Source organism: Gadus chalcogrammus, chromosome 14 (genome assembly GCF_026213295.1).
Source record: "Gadus chalcogrammus isolate NIFS_2021 chromosome 14, NIFS_Gcha_1.0, whole genome shotgun sequence".
NCBI lineage: Eukaryota > Metazoa > Chordata > Actinopteri > Gadiformes > Gadidae > Gadus > Gadus chalcogrammus.
The window spans coordinates 28,375,239-28,398,929 of NC_079425.1; the positions used below are offsets into that span (position 1 = coordinate 28,375,239).

The window sequence follows — 23,691 nt, forward strand, 5'->3', positions numbered from 1 at the left end:
CGAGAGGGAGTGCTGTTGTACTGAACATCAGCACGGCTGTGACGTACGAGTGCCGAAGATAATCCCTGCCTCTAGGACCTGGAGGACCCCTAGAGAGAAACCAGGCAGACCCCTAGAGAGAGACCAGGAGGACCCCTAGAGAGAGACCAGGAGGACCCCTAGAGAGAGACCAGGGGGACCCCTAGAGAGAGACCAGGGGGACCCCTAGAGAGAGACCAGGGGGAACCCTTGAGAGAGACCAGGGGGAGCCCTAGAGAGAGACCAGGGGGACCCCCAGAGAGAGACCAGGGGGAGCCCTAGAGAGAGATCAGGGGGAGCCCTAGAGAGAGACCAGGGGGAGCCCTAGAGAGAGACCAGGAGGACCCCTAGAGAGAGACCAGGAGGACCCCTAGAGAGAGACCAGGGGGAGCCCTAGAGAGAGACCAGGGGGACCCCCAGAGAGAGACAAGGGGGAGCCCTAGAGAGAGACCAGCGGGTCCCCATGGTCTCCCTCTAGGGGTCCCCCTGGTCCAGCCTCTAGGACCAGGGGGACCCCTAGAGAGAGACCAGGAGGACCCCCAGAGAGAGACAAGGGGGACCCCTAGAGAAATCTCTAGGGTTCCTCCGGGCTCACCAGGACCAGGAGTACCCCCAGAGAGAGACCATGGGGTCCCCCTGGTCCAGCCTCTAGGACCTGGGGGTTCTCCTAGCTCACCAGGACCGGGCAGAGGCCGGCGGTGGTTAACTGGGTCAGAGCCATGTGACCGGGGGCTGACGTCCAGGCCAGCCTCGGTGAGCCCAGCAGTGACATCAGGGACCAGCGGACCAGTGATGGAGCCCAGCCCAACCCAATGTGACCGCTGTCAGCCTGAGGACAGCCGGGGCTAACGGAGACTCAGCACTTCTAAGGACGGCCAGCACGCTCATTAAGAAAAGAACAATAGTCCCGAGTTATATATTCTTTAATTTAACCACGCCTTTACATCAGAACCACCCATACACAAATATACACGCGCACACAGACACACACACACTCACACACTATATATTTGATCCCAAAGTAGTGTAATTACGCTTAATTAGGGACATGTGTTGGTCTAATCATTTGATTATATATTTTAGTAGTCATCAGAAATGCAGAAAATAAATACGGTCACACTTCAGTAAATAACACTCCCACCCATGTCATATCTTCAGCCTCTTCTTTAGTTATATCTCCAAAACATCCTTGTATCGTTCCATAGGATCCATCTTCCCTGAAATATGATTATGCCACCATGTTCTTTAGTTATTTGTTGTAGAGGCTTATTTAGTAAGTCTCAGCTATTGCTTTGTTGCTGAAATAGCAGACCTCCAAAATAAAATGTAAAGCTAAAGACCTGTCAGAAGAGCACTTTGAATAATGTTCTCACTGAACTGTCATTAACAAACTCTCGTACAGGGATGAATAATGAACTAGATGGGACCTTCATATTACCATTCACTACAATTAACTAGGGATGGGCACGAGTAGTAAATTCCAAACTTGAGTGATCGAATGAATTCCTCGAGGATCAATCGAGTACTCGTTTAAAACAAATCTATTTTTAGAACGCAACGCATCTGCAGCAGGAAGAGGCCCAATGATGAACGGCAATATTATCAACCAAACATGTAATGCTTATTCTCAATCAAAACAGTCAGAGTTATCAGAATATTCATTATTTATTTTTGCAAACGTTCAAAACACATTTTTCCTTACAAAAATAAATATGTGTCTCACAATTTACATCACGTCGAACAAAGGCCTGTAACGGTTAAAAAGAAAGTAGCCTAACAAGTAGCCTAACCATTGCAAATAATTTAAAGCTGCAAATAAAACGGCAGCAAATGAACAAAAACAATACTCAGCATTGTGATCTTCTATACAAGGCCGGTGTTACACCGAATTCTGCGACCCACCGAAAAGTGTGGCCCCAGGGGGCGCTGTTGCATATTTTCTGCAATATGCACGACAAAAACATAAATAAAACATAAGATCATCCCCAACCCCTTAACCTTTTTATTAAAGGCACTTAATAAATATATTTGATTTGATTAGCATTTTACAGACCCATACAAGGGATAGGGTGTTTAGTACGGTCCATCACCGTTGCTTCTTTCCCCATAAAATGCTACAATCAGTGTTCAATTACGCTGATTTACCTTTGAGCATTTCCTATTATAGGCTACTTCGTTAAAATGTTGTTCAGAATTAATGTAAGTATCAAGAAAAGAAAGACCCACCGTTGGGGGGGAGATCTTATGTTTTATTTATAATTTTGTTATAACGCACACGTGCATGTTACAGAAAATGTGCAACAGCGCCCCCTGGGGTCACACTTTTCGTTGGGTCGCAGAATGTCGGGATTACAGCTGCATCTTGCGGCAATAGCCGACACACTTGGTTGCTGCGGGTCTGCTTTCCCGAACTCACCGTTGTGTTTCAGGAGCATATGTTGCCGCATAGTACTTGTTGTACTCTGGTAGCTCAATTTCGCTTGGCATATTTTACATTTCACCTTTTGATCTATTTCTGTAAATTTGATACATTTCATTTGCTTTGTGCACACGGCACGCGCCAGTGGCGCCACACAGAGAGACGGCAATTTATTTAAAAAGGTGGCGAAGACGATGGAGGAAGCCGGTGTCGTGCAAATGTAGTTACCCCCTATAAGAAGTGTATCATCATCAACATGCATTCAGTACAAACTACGCTTCTGTTACGAGAGTAGCGTATGTTTGTGCGCGAGATTGCAAGTGTGTGTGTGAGAGTGACTTCAGCGAGTCAGTGGACAAGCGAGGAGATTGAGAGGTTGCGCGTGTCAGCTTAGTGAATGAACGAGTCTGGTTGTGTCCGTGAATACGACGTGTACTGTGAAGTTAGTGGAACTACGAATAAAGTACCAAGCCTGTCAATAATCGGTGGCCGCTTCATTCCGACCTATAAGCAGACACAATGCCGGTCAAAGTGAAGGGTGTTACCCCCGAGACAACATCGGCCCTGGAGGAAACGTCTCTCCTGTGCTCGGTCTGTGAGACGACAGCAGGAAAGGCGTAACACTTCGATTTCACCCAAGGCTGAATTAAAAGTAGGCCTACATGTCTAAATGTTGGTCATCAACGAGGTTGTAAAGTAGTAACTTCGGGCACATCTGTCAAAATAATCTGTTTTTACGATCTTTATTCATTCATTGCGCCGCGGCCAAACTGACGGGGATATTCTCTGATATTATGAATCACGAAGACTGTGTCAGGTTCTCCGACTCTCTGGTACTTCAGCAACACGTAAAGACTAGTAGTGAGGGTTATCTCAGCCAGAGTTCCCGTTGTCCGGTAATTACCGGTGTTTGACCGGAAAAAAATGAGGAGGACCGAAAATTCTAAATGTCTCCGGTCAGAATGACCGATTGGAAATAAGGCCCCGTCCACACGGAGCCGAAACGGGCGAAAACGATCCGGAATATTGAAGGCGCTGGTTATCCACAGAAAAAAGTGGAGCGCATCAACCCTGCGCCGCTGCGTGCATACAGCATGCGCGCTGTATACAAACATTCAGTCACGAGGAGATTCAACCTTTTAAATTGAGCAGGAATACTTTTGAATGTGTTCATTTGAAATGTGTTTAAATATGCTACAGTAGTTATTTGTTTAGCCAATTCATGTAAAACAATGAGGGTTTTGATTGTAGCGTAGCCAGTGTGATAAAATAAATAAGTTGTTACATTTCGTGCACTCGCTCAAATTGATCGCTATAGACTACCGTAGGTTTATGAGCTAAACGGCGGCAAGCTAGCGAAAGCCGGCGGCAAGCTTTGCGGAGTACCGGTATTTAACAACCATGGCGAATTAAAATATGATCACACACTTCTTCTTCTTTATATAGCCTGCCTATCAATTGTTTTAAGTGCAATAAACACAGACAATATCCGACCGATTTTTTTCCAATTTGACCGGTAAAATGAAACCTTCCCCGTCACATGACCGGCACCAATTTCTTCTAGCGGAAACACTGATCTCAGCCATGGTGGAAAAGGAATTGGGGTAAAGGAACTTTGGCTTTGACTCTCTGAAGTCCATATTGAAAGGCGAAATAGAGGAGAAAGGGATTGTTTCTGTATGCGGGACAGCTGTCAGTTCACTTCGGGTCAATTTCTCTGACGCTCCATTGTTCCGTTCTCTCGGTCGTATGCAGACTCCTCCAGCTGGACTCCTCCCGCTGCTCCGCCGCCGGAGGAGTCCGCATGCGACCAAGAGGTCGGAACAATGGAGCTCAAAACAAATGTCCTGGCCTGTGGCCTATGTATATGTATATACATATACATATACATATACATATACATTAGGGCTGTCAAAATTAACGCGTTAACGCAGGGTGATTAATTTGAGGAATTAACGCATTAATTTCTTTAACGCATGCGCAAAATGACCCGCCCAATATTTCCCGCTCTGCACTTGTCGCCGCTATTTGCCGCCGCTATTTGCCGCTCTAGAGTTTTGGCTCAAGATGGATACAGAACCGAAAGAAGTTGTTGGCCCTCTGGATGGAAAGTTTGAATATAAAAAAAACAAAGATGGAACACTTAATAAACAAGCAGTGATTTGCACACGCTCACCGAAGGCCAGTAAGTCAGTAAGTCTATTTCTGAGAACTTGACCCAAACAATTGCCAAATGGATTGCAAAAGACTGTCGGCCGATTAATATTGTCGAGGACAAGGGCCTCGCGGAAGTGTTACAAGTTGCTTCACGCGACGCATTCTACAAGCCACCGTCAAGAGGCACAGAAATGACTAAAATCCACGACCTCTACAAAACGGAAAAGAAAAAGAAAGAAGAGGATTTGGCTGTAGCTGAATATGTCGCCCTGACAGGAGACCACTTGACCTCTGTGAGTAACAACAATTACCTGGGTGTAACTGCACATCATATCACTAAAACATGGGAACTGAAGTCGTTTGCGCTAACTACAATGAAAACAGAAGAGCGTCACTTTGCAGAAGCATGTGCAGAGCAGTTCCTAACAGTAGCACGCAAGTGGGAAATAGAAGGAAAAGTCACAACTATAGGGACCGACAGCGCACGCAATATGATCGCTGCGGCTAGACTTTTGACATTTGAGCACATGCCTTGCATAGCTCACATCCTACAGAGAAGCATCACGGTGAGCCTCTCTGACAGCGGATTTGTGCATGCATGGTCCAAGTCTCGCAAAATTGTGGGCCACTTCAAACACAGTCCGGCAAATACCGGGAGCTTCAAGCACAACAAGCTGCCCTTGGACAGAAGCAGGAGCCGCTGGTCCAGGACGGTCCAACACGTTGGAATTCGACGGTGGATATGGTCAAGTGTCTGAACCGCAATCAAGCAGCAATAAAAGCAACCCTGGACCAACAGCAGCACAAACTCATTATGCTGACAACACCAGAATGGGACAAGGTGCAAAGACTTTTGAAATAAAATGTAATTGATTAAATTGAAATTATATGTTACCTTTTTGTAAACTACCAACTTCTGTTGTAATAACTTAATGATGTCTCTGTGTGTGTGTGTGTGTGTGTGTGTGTGTGTGTGTGTGTGTGTGTGTGTGTGTGTGTGTGTGTGTGTGTGTGTGTGTGTGTGTGTGTGTGTCTGTGTGTGTCATTCAACTGCAGGTATGTAACTGAGATCCTGGGTGGGGAGGCCTATGTATCCTGCTCTGTTGTACTGCCTGCCCTCTGCCACTTGCGTCGTGTAATGGAGGTCCCTGATGAGGACCCTGCATATGTGGTGCGATTTAAGAAGGCATTCAAAGAAGACCTAGCCTCCCGCCAAGAAAAGACCAAAAACGCATGGCTCAAGCTTGCAACGGCCCTGGATCCACGCTTTAAAGACTTGAAGACCCTGCCCAAGAGTGAAAGAGAAGAGGTGTGGACTGGGAGGCATGCTGCATGAACAATCACCAAGAAGGTCTCCACAGACTTCTGAAGATGGGCCACCCAAGAAGAAAATGAGCCTGCTCCTACAAATGTGCTCAGATTCTGATTCTGATGAGGAGGTGCAGCCTGGCAGAGACTAGGGCTGTCACTTTTTCCAAAAATGAAATTCGAACGAATTTCGAATGTCCATAATTAATTCGAATACATTCGAATACATTCGACCCCCCCCCTCCCCCCCATAGAACTATTAAAAAAATAAATTAAAAAAACACGACAACGACTGTTCTTTTTATTTCTTGTGGAAATCACGTATACCTACTGAATTCATAACAGCACAGGATAAAAACACATCTTTGATAACACATTTGTAAACACAACATGAGGAAGCTCCGACACACAAGTGCGGCTGTCTTTTACGCATTACAATAACTGCTCGGAGCGCGATATGCGGAGCGCATGTCGTCCATGGCACACACAGCCTATATAAACGAACAATCTGTGAGGCCGACCTCCAACACGGCATGCTGCTCTTTTATTCCTTACGGAAAGAAAATTACAAGTAGTCTCGCAGCTCTCCGTTACCGCTGCAGCTGCTTCTGTCAGCCGTGCTGTATAAGTCCCCAAACAGGCTTCCCATCGCGCCAGCGGACTTTTCTCCCTGTCGTGTGCGATCAGTGTCGGTCTCCGTTTCAATGAGCTCGTGTGAGAGGCTTTCAGTCACGAGATGTTTCTGTGCAGGGGAAAGGTGGACTAACCGGGAGAAGCGGGGATCCAGGAGGGCCGCTTTATTGTGGAAAAGCCACTCGCCGCTCTCTTCTTTATAGCGCATTTTTGAAGTTCGAATGGAGAATTACACTTCGAATTCGAACTTTTCACCCCACCTTCGAACGAATATTCGAACTTCGAATAAAAAGTGACAGCCCTAGCAGAGACATACACAGGTACAGGGCAGAGCCCTGCATTAGTATGGAGGACTGTCCCTTGCAGTGGTGGTCTGCTCATTCAGGAGCCCATGACAAGCTGGCCCTGCTGGCTCGCAAATATCTAGCGACTCCTGCATCCACAGTTCTATGTGAAAGACTCTTCTCAGTGGCAGGCCACATCGTGCAAAAGAAACGGTCAGCCTTACTTACAGAAAATGTCAACCAGTTAGTTTGCCTCAGCAACTGGCTAAAAGAAGAATAGCCAAGAGAGACACATTTTATTGTATGAAGATGTGGTAGTTTGTTAATTTAAAAAATGGAAAATTTTCAACCAATGTTTAACCATTCTAAACTTAGCAATGGCTAAGATGCCCATGACGTTTGGGATGACTGTTATCTTTAAGTTTGATAAAAATAAAAAAAATATGTTATATGCTCATAGGCATTGCAAAGAGACTGACACAAAACAAAAATTGAAATATGGTGTGGTATGTTTAAGTTCGATTTTATTTTTCATTATAAATAACACGATCATCTGGATTCTTTCATGAATAAAAGAACATGCTAAATGCCTATACATCCACCTTCTGTCATTTATCTTTCCGTTCCTACAACAATATACAGAGAAATTTAGAAATTCCGGGCATATTTACGAATGGTAATTAATCGCGATTAATCCACAGCTACCCTGTGATTAATCAAATTAAAAATTATAATCTTTTGACAGCCCTAATATATATATATATTAGTGCTGTCAGTTAAACGCGTTATTAACCGCGTTAACGCAAACCAATTTTAATCTTAAATTATTATTATTATTTTTTTTTTTTCTTTGGCTCAAAACAAAGAAGCAGTAGCCTGACTGCTATGTTCAAGGCAGTATGAACTATAGGCTTTTTTTTTGTATCGTCCTGTTTTGTTCAGTATATGCCAATGTTATTAAAAAAACATTTGCACAAGGCAAGCCGATGCACTTCTCCATGTTGGTTGGACCAATGCATTGATGCATTAAAATGAGAAAAATGAATGGGACAAAGAATTCAAGGGATATTTAGCATAGAAGAAACATTTGCGATTAATCGCGATTGCTCGCGATTAATCCTAAATTAACTATGGCATTAATGCGATTAATGTGTGTAGTTTTTCGCCCCAACCACTTGATGGAAACGCACCTAAATCCAAAAAAAAATTTGAGAACTTTCTAAAGATTCGCATCACCTTTTAGATGGAAACGTGACTAATGACACACTTAACGATATAAACTTGAGCAACATTATTGGTCAAAACAAATATAAAGCGAAAGGAAACCTGGATTCAATGCATTCCTTAATCCATTGGGACAGCGGAGGACTTCGTCACAGTGAACATCTCTGATGTTTGATTAATGGTCCTGTCATTTGGTAAGGACTGATGCTCCCACATCCATCATGGTGAACAAATATGTAGGAGTGAGGATTCCTGTATTAGGCTATCTGTTCAACTGTTATCCATCAACAACACATACTTTGGCTACAGAAAATAGTTTGATTAAATCAGGTAGACCCGTATATTGCCGTGTTCTTGAAGAAAGTAGTTCAAACCGGATCACTTTTAGCTCACTTTATTTGTTAAAGTATTTCGGTATGGTAACTATGAAGCAGAAGGAGGGGAATTGTATTTAACATGCTTGGAGCGACAAACAGCAGACCTTTGTATCTATCTAGTAGCTCAGGGCTGCCATATGTTTCTGACCTCTTCTGGCTCCTGGCTCTGCGTTTGTATCGAGTAGTAGGGGTGGGAATTGGCAAAAATTTGACGATTCGATATTATTGCGATATTTGGGCCACGATTCAATATTATTGCGATTCTCAATATATTGCGATACAGCAAGTATTGCGATTCAATTCTGCGATATATTGCAATTCATGTTCCCCATATTATTCAAAGACATTACAAAAAAAGAGGAAAAAAAGACTGCTCAACTCACTTCAAATGGCACATTTAATTATGTGAACAACAGTGCAAAAACTTAGGAGGGTAGTGCAAAACTTTGTCCTTGAACATTCAGGACACAGGACCGTTGTAATTATTTCGGAATAGGTGACCTCTCACATGAACGCTGAGCTCCCAGCACATAAATTACAATTATTTAAATACAATAGAGTAACACAAAGCAGACTTAATAGAGTAACATAAACCTTAGAATACTCATATAAATAAGAGTAACTCAGTGCTTCAATCAACTTGAGAAAAATAAACAAAAATGTGAACTTCTAGAGTCCAGTCTAGTTTGCTGCAAGGTCATGAACCAAAATGTTAAATTCATTTTGGAATGTTGGCATTTTTGCTCAGAAAAAGCAGTTGGTCAACATGCTCAGATGTTAAAGTGCTCCTCTGGGCTGTGACTATATCCCCTGCAGTGGAGAACACCCTTTCAGCAGACACACTTGTGCCTGGAATGCTCAGGTATCTTTTGGAGAGTTTGGCCAGGAAAGGATACATTTTCTCATGAGCTTTCCACCAGTTGAGAGGGTTTTCTTCAAGTGGCAGTGGAGAAGCCTCCTGGTATCTCTTCACTTCCTCTTCAGCTTGGGAAAATGCTGACTTTAGTGGGGCTGTGGTATAAAATGTTTCTCCCAGTAAATCAGCTAGCCCAGATCTTCTTTTAGGTTGTGGCTCTTCAAGCACCTCAAGATCCTGTCCATCCATTTCTATTCCAGAGGCACTGCTAGTCTCTTCTTGCCTAATAGTGGGCTGTAGAGAAACATTTGATGTTAAAAGAAAAAACATCTCAGGTTTGGAATAGCTGTGGAATGCTCAATGCAATTAAAACAGATGTAAGAAAATAACCCAAAGTAGCCAGATGAATATAGGCTTGGTTTTAATAAATAAATAATAAATCATTTGTAAACTCCTTTATGATATTTTAAAATAATAACTAAATAATAAACTAGTAGTTCATTAAAGCCTACCTGAAGGCTGGCTGCCTCCACAACCAGTTTGGAATATGTGGCACTGATGTCATCTGTGGTCAGGAAAGGCAGTGACTTAAATCGTGGATCCAGGGCCGATGCTGTGTGGAGGGTGTTTTTCTCCTCAACAGTGCTATATCTCTTCTGCAGATCTTGATTTATTGCCTGTTTGATGTCCCTCACAATTGGTTTGTCCCCCATTGCCTGATGTGTGTCATTTAGCAGCTTTGCATGCACTGGAGCAATGATGGACAAAGTGGGATTCTTCTCCTCTGAAACTATTTTCGTGGCTACAAACATCGGTCGAAGTGCCTGCATTATGTCCTCAGCGTCTGTAATGTCATTTTCGTTGAGGGTGCAAATATCACTTCCTGACCGCCTGACGTCAGAGGACAACAGAGCAGCACAGATCGCTGGTTGTTGTTCCAAGAAACGCTGAAGCATTTCGCAGCCACTGTTCCAACGGGTCACAACATCGGTCTTAAGCTTGTGAGTGGGGATGTCCAGGAGCTTTTGTTTTTGTTCCAACATGGAGTTGGCGATTGTACTGCGGTGGAAAAAAGTGGTTATTCTCCGGACTCTTCCCAGTAACCTAGCGACAGCAGGCAGCTTAAGTGCGCGCTGTGAGGCGAGGTTGAGGGTATGGGCAAAACATTTCACGTGAAGGTAGCCCCCGACCTGCGCAGCCACTACCATGTTGGACGCATTGTCCGTTACCAAAACAATCGGCTTGTTAGAGATGCCCCACTCTTCGGTTGCCGTTCTCAGCACCTCAGCCACATTAGCCCCGGTATGACTCTCATGCATCGCCCTGGTTTGAAGAACATGAGCTAAAAGCTGCCATTCATCCGTGATGTGATGCGCCGTTATGGTCATGTAGGATTCAGTAGCTCTTGATGACCAACCGTCACAAGTTATAGCAACTCCTTCGGCTAAACTTAAAGTTCCATTTACCTCCTCTTTGACTTCGCTGTAGAGTTAGGGGATGGCAGTGTCGGTAAAATATTTACGTGAGGGGATCACATACCTGGGGTCTCATTTATAACCGTTGCGTACGCACAAAACGGGGCTGAAATTTGCGTACGTGACTTTCCACGCCAAGGTTGTGATCTATAAAAAACCGACTTGACGGGAGAATGTGCGCAGCCCTAAGCAAACTCTGACCCATGCGTACGCATGGTTTGGAGGAAAAGGAGAAATGGCGATACAGATGGTGTGGTGGTGAACTGAAGTCAGACAGAAGAATTGTAGAGTGAGAAGAACGATTATGGCGACACATTAGTGCCATAATTCACTAATGTGATAAAAGATGCATTCGGGCGTATTATATAATTCCACACGAGTAGATATTAACTGCGAGCGCGCAAATGATCTCTGCGCGCGCAAAACAGCCTCTCGCGTGCGCAAATTACCTCAGCGCGCGCAAAACAGCCTGTCGCGCGCGCAAATTACCTCAGCGCGTGCAAAACCTCTCGCGAAAGATGTTTTTACGCTCTCGCTTGAATTAAATTTTGGCACTATGGGGGAGGGAACCAAGGCAGGGCGGGCTTTCCTATGATTGGCCGTTTCTGATGCACGATATTTGATTGACAGCCCTCCTCTCATTCAATTCTGAATTGTACAGTAAATGGCTGAAACGATAGTTACTTATTGTAACTCTAGATTCTATGAGTATAGGCGCAGCCTTTTAAGGCTATCGCTATTGGGTTATCCCTAGGCGTGAGCCGTAGCACTGAACATTTTGTAATCCCCGACCACCAACAGCGTGGGCCTCAATTACGTCCGCGTGCGGCGTGCCTCAACAACGTCCGCATTTCGCAGATATAGTCGGGCGCCGGCGGACGTTCTGCTCCCAATAAACAGCTTTTCTTCAGCTATTTAAAGGACAATGAGGCCGACACTTAAAAGGCTGCGCCTATACTCATAGAATCTGGAGTTACAATGCGTAACTATCGTTTCAGCCATTTACTGTACATTTCAGAAGTGAATGAGAGGAGGGCTGAGGAGGGCTGTCAATCAAATATCGCGCTTCAGAAACGGCCAATCATTGGAAAGCCCGCCCTGCCTTGGTTCCCTCCCCCATAGTGCCAAAATTAAATTTGAGCGAGAGCGTAAAAACATCTTTCACGAGAGGTTTTGCGCGCGCTGAGGTAATTTGCGCGCGCGAGAGGCTGTTTTGCGCGCGCTGTGGTAATTTGCGCTCGCGAGAGGCTGATTTGCGCGCGCAGAGATCATTTGCGCGCTCGCAGTTAATATCTACGCGTGTGGAATAATATAATACGCCCGAATGCATCTTTTATCACGTTAGTGAATTATGGCACTAATGTGTCGCCATCAACGATAATGTTTTATCATCGCCCTTCATAAATGTAATTTCGACCCGTATCATGCGTTAAATATACGTAATCAGAATAATTTAAGTCAACTGCGTTATTTCTCAGTTATAACTCCAGAAACATCTCCTTAGAATAGAAATAAAAATAAATCTCTATATTTAATCCCGTCACTCCATACTGTCCACTGACGGCGCGACTGCATGGAATAAAGCATCCGTCCAACATGTGTCAATAACATAATATTTTTATTTGACACTGTAAACACATAATCAAATGTCAATTAAATCCCAAGTGTGGAAAACCAAGACACACTCCTCATCACAATCGTTGTCCGTTACTCTTGATGCTTTTCATTAAGTGTTCTCGGTCAGTCTACCGTAACCCTATAAATATAGAGGTGAGCGCCGTGGTAATGCTGCACCATATGGCACTTCTGGCGGACCATGCAAATGGCAGGATTCGGAGGGAGAGGGTCTGGGACCATAACGATTTATTGGTAGGCTACATAAAAATATGTACCTTTATGTCAGACGAGTCCACTTCTTTTTTAATTCTGGCACTGTGCGCTCCGTGCTACTGACAGAGTTCACTGCTGCAGCAACATGTTGCCGCTCACTCTGCTTTTGGTTGTTGGCGATCCCATCCGTGACCGCCGAACAAAACTACTTTTCGGGCCTCCATTTCACCCACAAGTGTCTCCACTTCAGCCTCCGTGAAATTTCACTTTTTTGCTTTTCTCAGTACTTCTGCCATTGTTTCCGACAAGACATAATACTTGCATCTGAGTCTGTTTTATATGCAGATCGCATTCATGAGGTCATTTGCATTGACCATTTATGGTAAAAAAGGGGCGTGTACAGGGCGGAACGTGAAGCTGATTCAGCTGCGCACACTTGTAGTCAGTATGTGATTTATAAAGCAAAGATTGCGTACAGGTGTGCGTACGCAGTGTTTTATAAATCCGAATATTTTTTGGCGCACGCAAAACTTGGCTTCTGGGCGTACGCACATTTTTAGTAACGATCCCACGCACAGTTTTATAAATGAGACCCCTGGGCTCCAGTATGCCTAGCAGATTCTGGAAACCTTCATTCTCCACCACACTGTAAGGCTGTAAGTCTTTGGGGATGAAGTAGGCTATTGCCTCAGTGATTTTCTTTGCCCTTTCGGAGTTTTGAGGTAACTTTATCACTTTAGTTTGGTCCAAGGTGCGTTGATTTGCGGGTAGGACAACTTTGGGTCGTTACTCAGGGATCGCTAACTCTAAATGGTACCTTGTGAGATGCACTCTCAAATTCGTCGTATTCCCACAATACTTAATTTTCATCCGGCACTCTTTGCAGATGGCAAACTGCATGTCAAGGTCTTTACTAGTATTACATTTTCGATAAAAACCGAAATGTAGCCACACTTTCGACTTAAAAGAAGACGGAGCTTCGTGTACAATCGGTTGAGATGGTGAAGCCATTTTCATTTAAATTTGTTGAATGCAAGGTAACAAAGCACCACCTAATTTGTTGTTTAATGCACGTCATCAAAGCACCGCAACAAGCGCCACCTTGTGGTTGTAATATGGAAATGTAATATTATCAGAGTAAAGTCAGAGAAAACCCGAAAGTAAAACACATAATTATATAATTAAATATCGCAATACTTTGCGCTACTGTATCGATATAATTGCGAACGCAAAATATCGCGATACTGAAGTGAATCGATTTTTTCCCCCACCACTATCGAGTAGGCGTGGCCTATGTGACGTATTAGCTCCAGGTTCCTCATATGTGTTAAAGATGCTGCCTTCTGTGGCTGGAGTAGTTATTACAGCTTGTATGTTTGATCCTGCCCCCTTGTGGCTGTGTGTAGTAATTACAGCTTATTTGTTTGATCCTGCTCCCATGTGGCTATGTGGGGGTAATGCAGGTCATGTGCTTAATTTACGTAACAATATACAGTAAATTTGTTTAGCCACAGACAGCATGTATAGCCTGTATAGCCTGTACAGCCTGTATAGCCTCTGGTAGCATTACCTATTCGTACACCATTATGTTGAGCTGCAAGGAGCGGATAAAGAGTGTCTCTCTGATTAGCCGACACACAGAGAGGATGCTGGGACCAAGACAGACAGACGGACACACAGACCCACATACCCACAGGCAGGGCTAGCTTCAGCACTGATGTTAACGATATAGCAGGCTAGACCTAGACTTTAACATTGCTCTGAAACACAACATTGTCAGAGTTACGGTTCCTCACAGTGTTAATCACTATTCATCACTGTTCATCACTGTATTGGTGTCCAGGTCAGAGTTCAGAGGGGGCCAGTGGCCCGCGGTCCTCCGGAGCATTAAGGCCCGACCGCGTCACGAGAGAGCTCACACCACCAGTATCTAAAGAGCCCATCGGCTGGTCAAGATCATTAGGGGCGGATTAGACAGTCTGAGGACCGTCTGAGGGCTGACTGGGTCTCATCTGTAGAGGGTTAACCCCTATCTTCGTACCTTTCTTCGTTGCCATGGCTACCAGAGAGGACGCTGGCGTTGTTTGTTCGCCGCTTCTCTGATCACGACTTTTTTGGATTTTTGTGACTGATAAAATAGTTTTCCGGTGCTTTTTTTTCCACTGTTATTTTTTCACTTTTAACAAGCTATTGTTACGAGCCCTTCAAGTTCTCGGGACATTGATCTATAGACTCACCGGTGTTGTTAGCTGGGTAGCTAGGCATATTGCTGTTTCTGACGTTTTGCAACTGTCAATCTTTGCCTCACCGGGAAAAGAGCCGTCTGGCTCCAACAATCTATATCGACCTGCCGGACACTTTTCATCCACTCGCCTCCCGAACCCTGCTAGTGGGTCCTCCTCGCTCATCTATCGAGTGTCGGCTAACGCTAGGGCTGAACGATTTATCGTTTTCTGATCGAAATCACGATTTCAGACAACGCGATCTCGGGATCGCCAAAGACACGTTTTTTTCGGTTTTACTGTGCACTCTACATGGTCTCCTCCCAGTCAGTCTTTTCCCTGGTCCATCTCCTCCTGTCTTGCCGTGGATAATCCTGGTCTACACCGCTGCCATCCATCTCTTCGCACCGGGCCCGCGGCTACCCGCTATCGCCGAGCTGTAGTTCCCTCCGCCCGGCAGCATCATGCTCACCTATTCGCCTGCACAGCTGTTTAGTCTTTTTAACTACTCCCTCCCATCATCCATCTCAGTCGTCAAACAACTTGGACTCCTACGCCGTGGATTTGTTTTGTCCAGGCACGGACTCTGCATCCCATTCACCTGGCCCCCTGCTCGCTCCGTCACACCCCTACCACGTCATCAGGACTCAGCTGCTACCGGACCTTTCAGCACTGCCGTCAGGCAGCAGCTCACCAGGCAGGTGAGCTCCCCTCTGTCCTCCCACACAGCTAACCTCAGACCTCTCCAGCCTGCCCCGATCCCACCACCCTCTGGCTGTGTCAACTTTGCCCTCCTCAACACCCATTCACTCACCAATAAAGCCCCATCATACATGAACTCATCCTTGACAATAACCTCGACCTCCTTCTGCTTACTGAAACCTGGAAACAACTAGGGCTGTCAACGAATATTCGAAGTTCGAATATTCGTTCGAAATGTATCCAAAAACGCGAATTCGAACGTGAAAATTAATATTTGAATGTGAAAAAACACTCCCGCGGTACAAGCGCCTCTATCTGCTTTGTGAATGAGCCTCTGTCTGTTCGGGATGTCCCTCATAATATTCGAATGTGAAAAAACACTCCCGCGGTACAAGTGTAACAGACTAGTATTGTGAAGAGCGAATGTATTTTATCCCCTCGGGGTTTCCGTACTTGGATATAGGTATTCCAGCTCTCACGCTGTGACTGGGTGACTTCTGATGGGTACTAAGTAAACGAGACTATTTTCCCTTCCACGCTTGTGTCATTCTTGTCATATAAATATCTAAGTGCCAACGCTCGGTTACACAAGCGCCTATCTGCTTTGTGAGTGAGCCTCTGTCTGTTCGCGATGTCCCTCATAATATTCGAATGTGAAAAAACACTCCCGCGGTACAAGCGCCTAACTGCTTTGTGAATGAGCCTCCGTCTGTTCGCGATGTCCCTCGTTTTAAAGTAAGGAAATGCCCAGTGGGAAGCCGCCGCCCTATATATAGGATATATATATATCCCACTAATTTGAACCATGGTTTTGTCGCATTATTGACATATTGACGGCAACTGCGTAAAATAGGCAACCAGATATTCGAATAGTTCGAATTCGTGATTTTTTTCCAAACGAACATTCGAATGTCATTTTTGAGCAATTTTGACAGCCCTAGAAACAACCCAATTAATTTTTCTCCCTCAACCAAGCATCTCCCCCCGGTTTCAGCTACATCGCCAAACCCCGCCCCTCTCGCTGTAGAGGTGGCCTCGCCGTCATACATAAAGATAACTATTTGATCAAAGAACTCACCCTCCCTTCAGTAGCATCATCCTTTGAATTCATTGCTTTCAAAGCCCCCTCCGCCACAACAGTTATCCTCATCTATCGGCCACCCAAACCTAATCCCTCATTCCTCTCTGACTTTACTGAACTCCTCACACTAGCATCAACCCTCTCTCCACGTCTGCTGTTACTTGGTGACTTTAATATCCACATGGACTCCCCTACTTGCAAGCTCTCATTTGAATTCACCATTTTTTTGGACAATTTCTCTCTCGCCCAACATGTCACCTTCCCCACCCATGACAAAGGACACATCCTTGACCTTGTCTGCTCCATTAATCTCCCTGTACTCGACCTCCGGCCATGCCGCTTTCCCCACTCTGATCACAGTCTTTTAAGGTTCAACATCCTCTCCCCCATCTCCCGCCCCCGCCCCCTCAGAGAAATCACCTTCCGTAACCTAAAATCCATTGCCCCCCACCATCTCTCTGACCTGCTCTCCTCCACCCACCCCCTGGACTCAACCCTCATCTCACCTGATGAGCTCACAAACCATGTGAATGCTACCCCGTCTTCCTCCCTCAACACCCTGGCCCCCCTCAAGACCAAAACTGTCTCCTTTAATACCTCCTCACCCTGGTTCACACCTGCACTCCGCAAATTGAAACAAACCGGCCGCCAACTCGAAAGACTCTCCAAAAAAACCTCACTCACAGTCCACCACCAAGCCTACAAACTCCACCTCACTGCCTACAAAGACGCCCTCATCACCTCCAAGTCTGCCTACCTCTCCGCCATCTTTTCTGACCCGTCAAAACCCCAGCACCCTCTTCTCCCCAGTGAGCAACCTCCTCAAACCTCGGACCAGCACCCTCTCCACCTCCACCCCAGATCTCTGCAACTCATCCCTCCAGTTCTTCGCCGACAAAATCACCGCAATCAACCATTCACTCTTCCCTGTACATAACACCCCTGCACACTCAATGGCCCCTCCCCTACCCATCTCTCTGGACCTCCCATGACCTCCTCCCCATTGCCGTCCCACCCACTTTGGCCTGGTTACCCCTCCTGCACTCTCCAAACTTATAGGCTCCTCCAAACCTACTACCTGCTCCCTTGACCCCCTCCCCACTCCCCTGCTCAAGTCCTGCCTCCCCGTTCTCTGCCCTAACCGCACTATGCTCTTCAACTCCTCACTGTCCCATGGAACTGTCCCCTTTGCCTTCAAATCTGCTGCTGTCACCCCCACCCTCAAGAAACCTGGTGTCGACCCCTCCTCCCTCAGTAACTACCGCCCAATCTCCAACCTCCCCTTCTTCTCCAAAACCCTTGAACGCATCGTCACCACACAACTCCAATCCCATCTCCTCGCCAATAACCTTTTCGAAGCCCTCCAATCTGGCTTCCGCCCCCTCCACAGCACAGAAAACCGCTCTCCTCAAAGTCCTCAATGACCTTCTCACCTCTGCCGACTCTGGTTCCCTCAACTTCCTCATCCTCCTTGACCTGAGTGCAGCCTTCGATACCGTAAACCACACCATCCTGCTCACCAGACTCAGCAACCTCGGTATCGAAGGTACTGCACTCAGCTGGCTTCACTCCTACCTCTCCGACAGATCTCACTTCATCTCCCTCCACAACCACCCATCTGCCACAGCCACCGTCACACAAGGCGTTCCCCAAGGTTCTGTACTTGGCCCCCTCCTCTTCATCATTTACCTCCTCCCCCTTGGTCAGTTACTCCGCCATTTCTCCATGGACTTCCACTGCTACGCCGACGACACCCAGATTTACCTCAGCACCAAATCCCCCCACAACCTCCCCCTCTCCCCCATTGAATCCTGCCTGTCTTCACTTACTCTCTGGATGCAAAATAACTTCCTGAAACTTCACAGCAACAAAACTGAACTCCTCCTCATTGCCTCCAAAACCACCCTCAGTAAACTTGCAAACCCCCCCACACTCACTATTGACGGCACCATGGTCTCCCCCTCCCCCCAGGCCCGCAACCTTGGCGTAATTTTTGATTCCACACTCTCCCTTGAACCCCACATCCGCCACACTGTCAAAGCCTCCTTCTATCACCTCTGTAATATTGCAAAGATCAGATCCTCCCTCACACCCCACACTGCAGAATGACTCATCCATGCCTTCATCTCCTCCTGCCTTGATTATTGCAATTCACTCCTTGCCGGCATCTCCACCACCTCCATCAACAGACTCCAACAAGTCCAGAATGCAGCAGCCCGTCGCCTCACTCACACTAAAGCGTGGCACCACGTCACCCCAGTCCTCAAGAATCTCCACTGGCTCCCCATCTCACACCGGATCCACTACAAACTCCTGGTCCTCACCTACAAAGTCCTCCACCATTTGGCCCCCCTCATATCTCTTTGACCTTCTCTCCCCCTTCAACCCCCCCGGGCCCTCAGATCCTCCTCAGCCGATCTCCTCTCCACCCACACATCTAAACTCCACATCCTTGGTGACAGAGTCTTCTCCAGGGAAGCTCCCAGGCTCTGAAAACTCCCTCCCCCAACATATTCCCTCACTATCTTCCAGTCCGGCCTCAAGACTCATCTCTTCTCCTCTGCCTACTCCTAGATCTCTCACCAACCCTAGCCCCATCAACTGTAAAAAAAAAGAAAAAGTTTTTATCTATTGTTGTGCCCCTATGTAAAGCGCTTCGAGTTTGAGAAAAGCGCTATATAAATTCAATCTATTATTATTATTATTATTATTATCTTTAGAGGATTAGCCCTAACCCTTATCTTTAGAGGGTTAACACTGATCTTAGAGGGTCAACCCTTATGTTTAGAGGGTCAACTCTTATCGTTAGCGGGTCAACCCTTATCTTTAGGGTCAACCCTTATCTTAGAGGGACATCTCTAACCCTTATCTTTAGAGGGTTAACACTGATCTTTAGAGGATTAGCCCTAACCCTTATCTTTAGAGGGTCAACCCTTATCTTTAGAGGGTTAACCCTTAGATCAAATGGAGTTCATGTGGTTTATAGAGTAATGCATTCTCTTTAGGGTTAGGGTCATGTGGTTTATAGAGTAATGGATTCTCTTTAGGGTTAGGGTCATGTGGTTTATAGAGTAATGGATTCTCTTTAGGGTTAAGGGTCATGTGGTTTATAGAGTAATGGATTCTCTTTGTGCTGGTGGTGCAGACTATGGCGTCCCTACAGCAGGTTATCCAGTGGAGTTTATGTGTGGCATCATGCTGAACACACACACACACACACACACACACACACACACACACACACACACACACACACAGACACACACACACACACACACACACACACACACCCCTTCAGTGAGGAGAGCAGCGTGAAAGAAGAGGAAACAAGGAGTATGGATTTGATTGCGGCAAAGGCTGGCCGACCATACAGGAGATCCACCCCTCAACTGCCCCTCAATGTCTCTCTCTAACCATTCCTCGGCAGTCTCCCCCCCGACCCTCTTTCTTCACCTCTCAGTCCTCCAGGAATCCCCCTCTCAGTCCATCCTAAACCAGTCAGCCACTGCCAGCCTGGCAGAGGGGAGGGGAGGGAAGCCACTGGCAGTGGGGTGGGGTGGGGAGGGGAGGGGAGGAGGGGAAGGGCGGGGAGGAGAGGGGAGGGAAGCTGCACCCCTGCTGCAGCACTGGCTGTGTGCGTGTGATGAGGAGGAAGTATCAAAGGGGTACTCCCCCTTTGATACCTAACTCGAGGAAGGAGAGCAAGCGAGAGAGAGAGGCTTACTGCTCTGTCTCTAATGCCCCTGAGCAGGTTATTTGTTAGGCTGTTCCTCAGCAAACCAGCTGTGACTCCCTTCCCCTGCTGACTGTCACTGAAGGTGCGTGCAGGCACATAGCCACACGGCCTAGCCAAGCTATATATTTAGTTTTTGCTCTGATTGAGAAACTGCATGACCCTAGGAGTTAAGTTACTGATCTGAAGGGAGAGACTCACTCGGGGCAAAATTAAAAATGGAACCTTTAAGCAGTGACTCACACGTGTGAGTAGTGAGCAGCAAATCTAAGAGTGAGAACCGATCATAAAGAATGAAAACAGAACAATTTAACAGACACTTCAGCCCACTTAAAGCACATCAGTCCAGCCAGACAGGAGGCTTCACCATATTGACTATTAGGGCTGTAGAGAAATGACATCAATCATATGAATATTAGTATTAAGAAAACCATGGCCAACAGAACTATCGGGAATTCGAAATAATGATCAGCCTGATTAATGGAATTACAATAAGCAGAAGGACATGGACACAGAAGTTGTTCACGAGCTAACCGCCACTAGGCTACCGGAGGTGAAGGTGAGGAGCAACACTTGCAGCAGACTAATAATAGAACGCAGAACCTGACTCTTGTATGCATTTAGCCTTCAGGAAGTCTGTCAGCTGCCTGGAAAGGGAAATGGGTTGAGTGCTTCAATGTTACATGCATATACGCACATTTAAAGAAATGCACAAGAAATACATAATTAATCAATTTCATTGCAATAATGAATCTCCTTTCATTCCAAAAACTGCCATACTGGCAGTGATGCCGAAATGCTCGTGGGGCTTCAGAAGGGAAATTACCGGAGCAGATTTCCATTGGACACACACACACACACACACACACACACACACACACACACACACACACACACACACACACACACACACACACACACACACACACACACACACACACACACACACACACACACACACACACACACACACACCTTCAGTGAGGAGAGCAGCGGTCAGAGAGCCAACATATGAGTGCCGGTGAAAGAAGAGGAAACAAGGAGTATGGATTTGATTGCGGCAAAGGCTGGCCGACCATACAGGAGATCCACCCCTCAACTGCCCCTCAATGTCTCTCTCTGACCATTCCCCGGCAGTCTCCCCCCCCGACCCTCTTTCTTCACCTCTCAGTCCATCCTAAACCAGTCAGCCACTGCCAGCCTGGCAGAGGGGAGGGAAGCCACTGGCAGTGGGGTGGGGTGGGGAGGGGAGGGGAGGAGGGGAAGGGCGGGGAGGGGGGGGAGGGTCACGTGTGCTCCTAGTCACACGTGACCCTATGCAGGAAATCTTGCAGAACATTGCAGGGAAAGAGTGCGTGTGTGAAAGGGGATCTTTATATTGCTGCGTGTACCGTCAAAGGTATTATAGCATTGCATGCCCGCCTAAAATGTAGCTTCTGTGCATCAGAGTACAGAAAGAAAACAATCTCGATTCAAGAGGTGTTAATTTTTGGAGTTGTAGACTATTTCCACATGAAAAAAGTTGGGTCGGTAACTTGAGATGAGTACCGTATTTTCCGCACTATAAGGCGCATCGGATTATAGGGCGCACCTTCATTGAATGGCCTATTTTACAACTTTTTTCATATATAGGGCGCACCGGATTATAAAAGGCGAATAGAATAGAAGATACTGCAGTCAAACGTTTAACTGGGGTTGCGTTATGCATCAACTAGATGGAGCTGTGCTAAAGGGAATGTCAACAAAACAGTCAGATAAAGTCAAACTTTATTAAGCGTTCTGACAACTCCGTTCACTCCCATGGTAACAATGTTCAAACGTTAACGTGCATTAACAATATCTCCCAGCCTTGTTCAGTTGTAAACACGTAAAAGAAACACAGTCTGATACCGCTAATTCAAACGTTAGTGCATAACTCAAAATTGTTCAGTAACATATAACACGTAAAGCTCACTTGTCAGTTCATTCCCCGTCCACGAATCCCTCGAATTCTTCTACTTCAGTGTCCGAATTAACAGTTGGGCGAGTACGGCATCCAACATGCCCGGCTCCCCCTCGTCATTATCCGAGTCAGTGTCGCTGCTGTTGCCTGGCAGTTCAGTGAATATTCCTGCTTTTGTGAAAGCTCGGACCACAGTTGAGACTGATATATCAGCCCAGGCATCCAAGATCCATTATCAAATAGTGGCGTAAGTCGCCCGGCGCTGTCTCCCCGTCTTGGTGAACGTGTGTTCGCCTTCTAAGGCCCCGTCCCCACGAAGCCGTTTTTTTGGTGAAACCGCATTAACTCTTGTGCGTTTCGGCCGACTGTCCACACGGAGCCGGCGAATCCGGTGCCCGAAACCGCACATTTCTGAAACCACCCTCGGAGGTGGTTTCAAATCTATCCGGACCTATGCGGTTTCGTGTTAGGATTCGTGTGGACACCTGAAACCAAACGATTATGGTTTTAGCCCCCCACCAACTGGGGGACGTCAGAGTTGCGTTGAAGTTTTTATTTATTATTTTATTTTTATTCTGTCATTTTTGGAGAAAATGAAAGGCTTTTAAGTGTGCCTTATAGTGCGGAAAATACGGTAATGATTTCCCTTTATCAAATAAAAATTTATTGCATAATTGCCACCGCAAAGGCAATGGATTGAGAAATGCAGGAAATATCACACATTAAAAGGTGCCATGGCATGAAAATCTCACTTTATGAGGTTTTCTACCATAAATATGAGTTCCCCTAGCCTGCCTATGGTCCCCCGTTTGAGCCTTTGAAAAAACGGAGGCTCAAGTGCGCTGATTTGGAATGTGGTTTCATATGTCGTCACATAGAATCTAAGCTCCTCCCCTTAATCTGCCTGGCCCGCCCAGAGAATTTGGCCCGCCAATGAGACACGACCGTACGAGCGCCACATCTGCGTGTGTGTGTAAATACACACACTGTAACGCAAGTGTTTCTTGTCGGTTCTTTGACGCCTCTTGTATTTCCACAACGAGACTGTAGTGGGGGTTATCTCAGCCATGGTTGAGAAGGAATTGGGGGAAAGGAACTTTGGCTTTGACTTCCTGAAGTACATAAACTGCGACATACCGCCGGTTGTTGCGAGGCACCCCCGTCGCGAAGCACCACCGCCCGGCAGCGGGCAGCCGGCAGCAGGCGGCGCGCGGTTCAGTCTACTTCAGATTGATGTGAAAGTGGAAGAACCAGAGACGTCGGAGAACCCGACGAAGTCGTTTGTGATTCACAATATCGTCTGGAGACGCACACAGCTTTTGGCCGTGATAATATGTATTTTATGATAGATAACTATGTAGGCTATTATATGATATTATTTAGATATAGAGCTCCAGGACTGTAACGCAAGTGTTGTGCACTTCCTTGTT

The 23,691-nt window shown here is 46.2% G+C and overlaps 2 protein-coding genes across 4 annotated transcripts in view; both read right to left on the reverse strand.

Moving 5' to 3' along the window:
- itfg1 (integrin alpha FG-GAP repeat containing 1) overlaps nucleotides 1-23,691 on the reverse strand; it is a 146,870-nt gene that overhangs the window by 106,172 nt on the left and 17,007 nt on the right. The window lies entirely within an intron of this gene.
- On the reverse strand, nucleotides 6,195-11,230 carry LOC130403214 (E3 SUMO-protein ligase ZBED1-like). The gene is made up of 2 exons (XM_056607455.1): nucleotides 9,789-11,230; nucleotides 6,195-9,570 (listed from the first exon to the last, which is right to left on the reverse strand). Exons 1-2 carry the CDS (start codon nucleotides 10,662-10,664, stop codon nucleotides 9,139-9,141), a joined length of 1,308 nt encoding a protein of 435 aa, XP_056463430.1. The 5' UTR covers nucleotides 10,665-11,230; the 3' UTR covers nucleotides 6,195-9,138.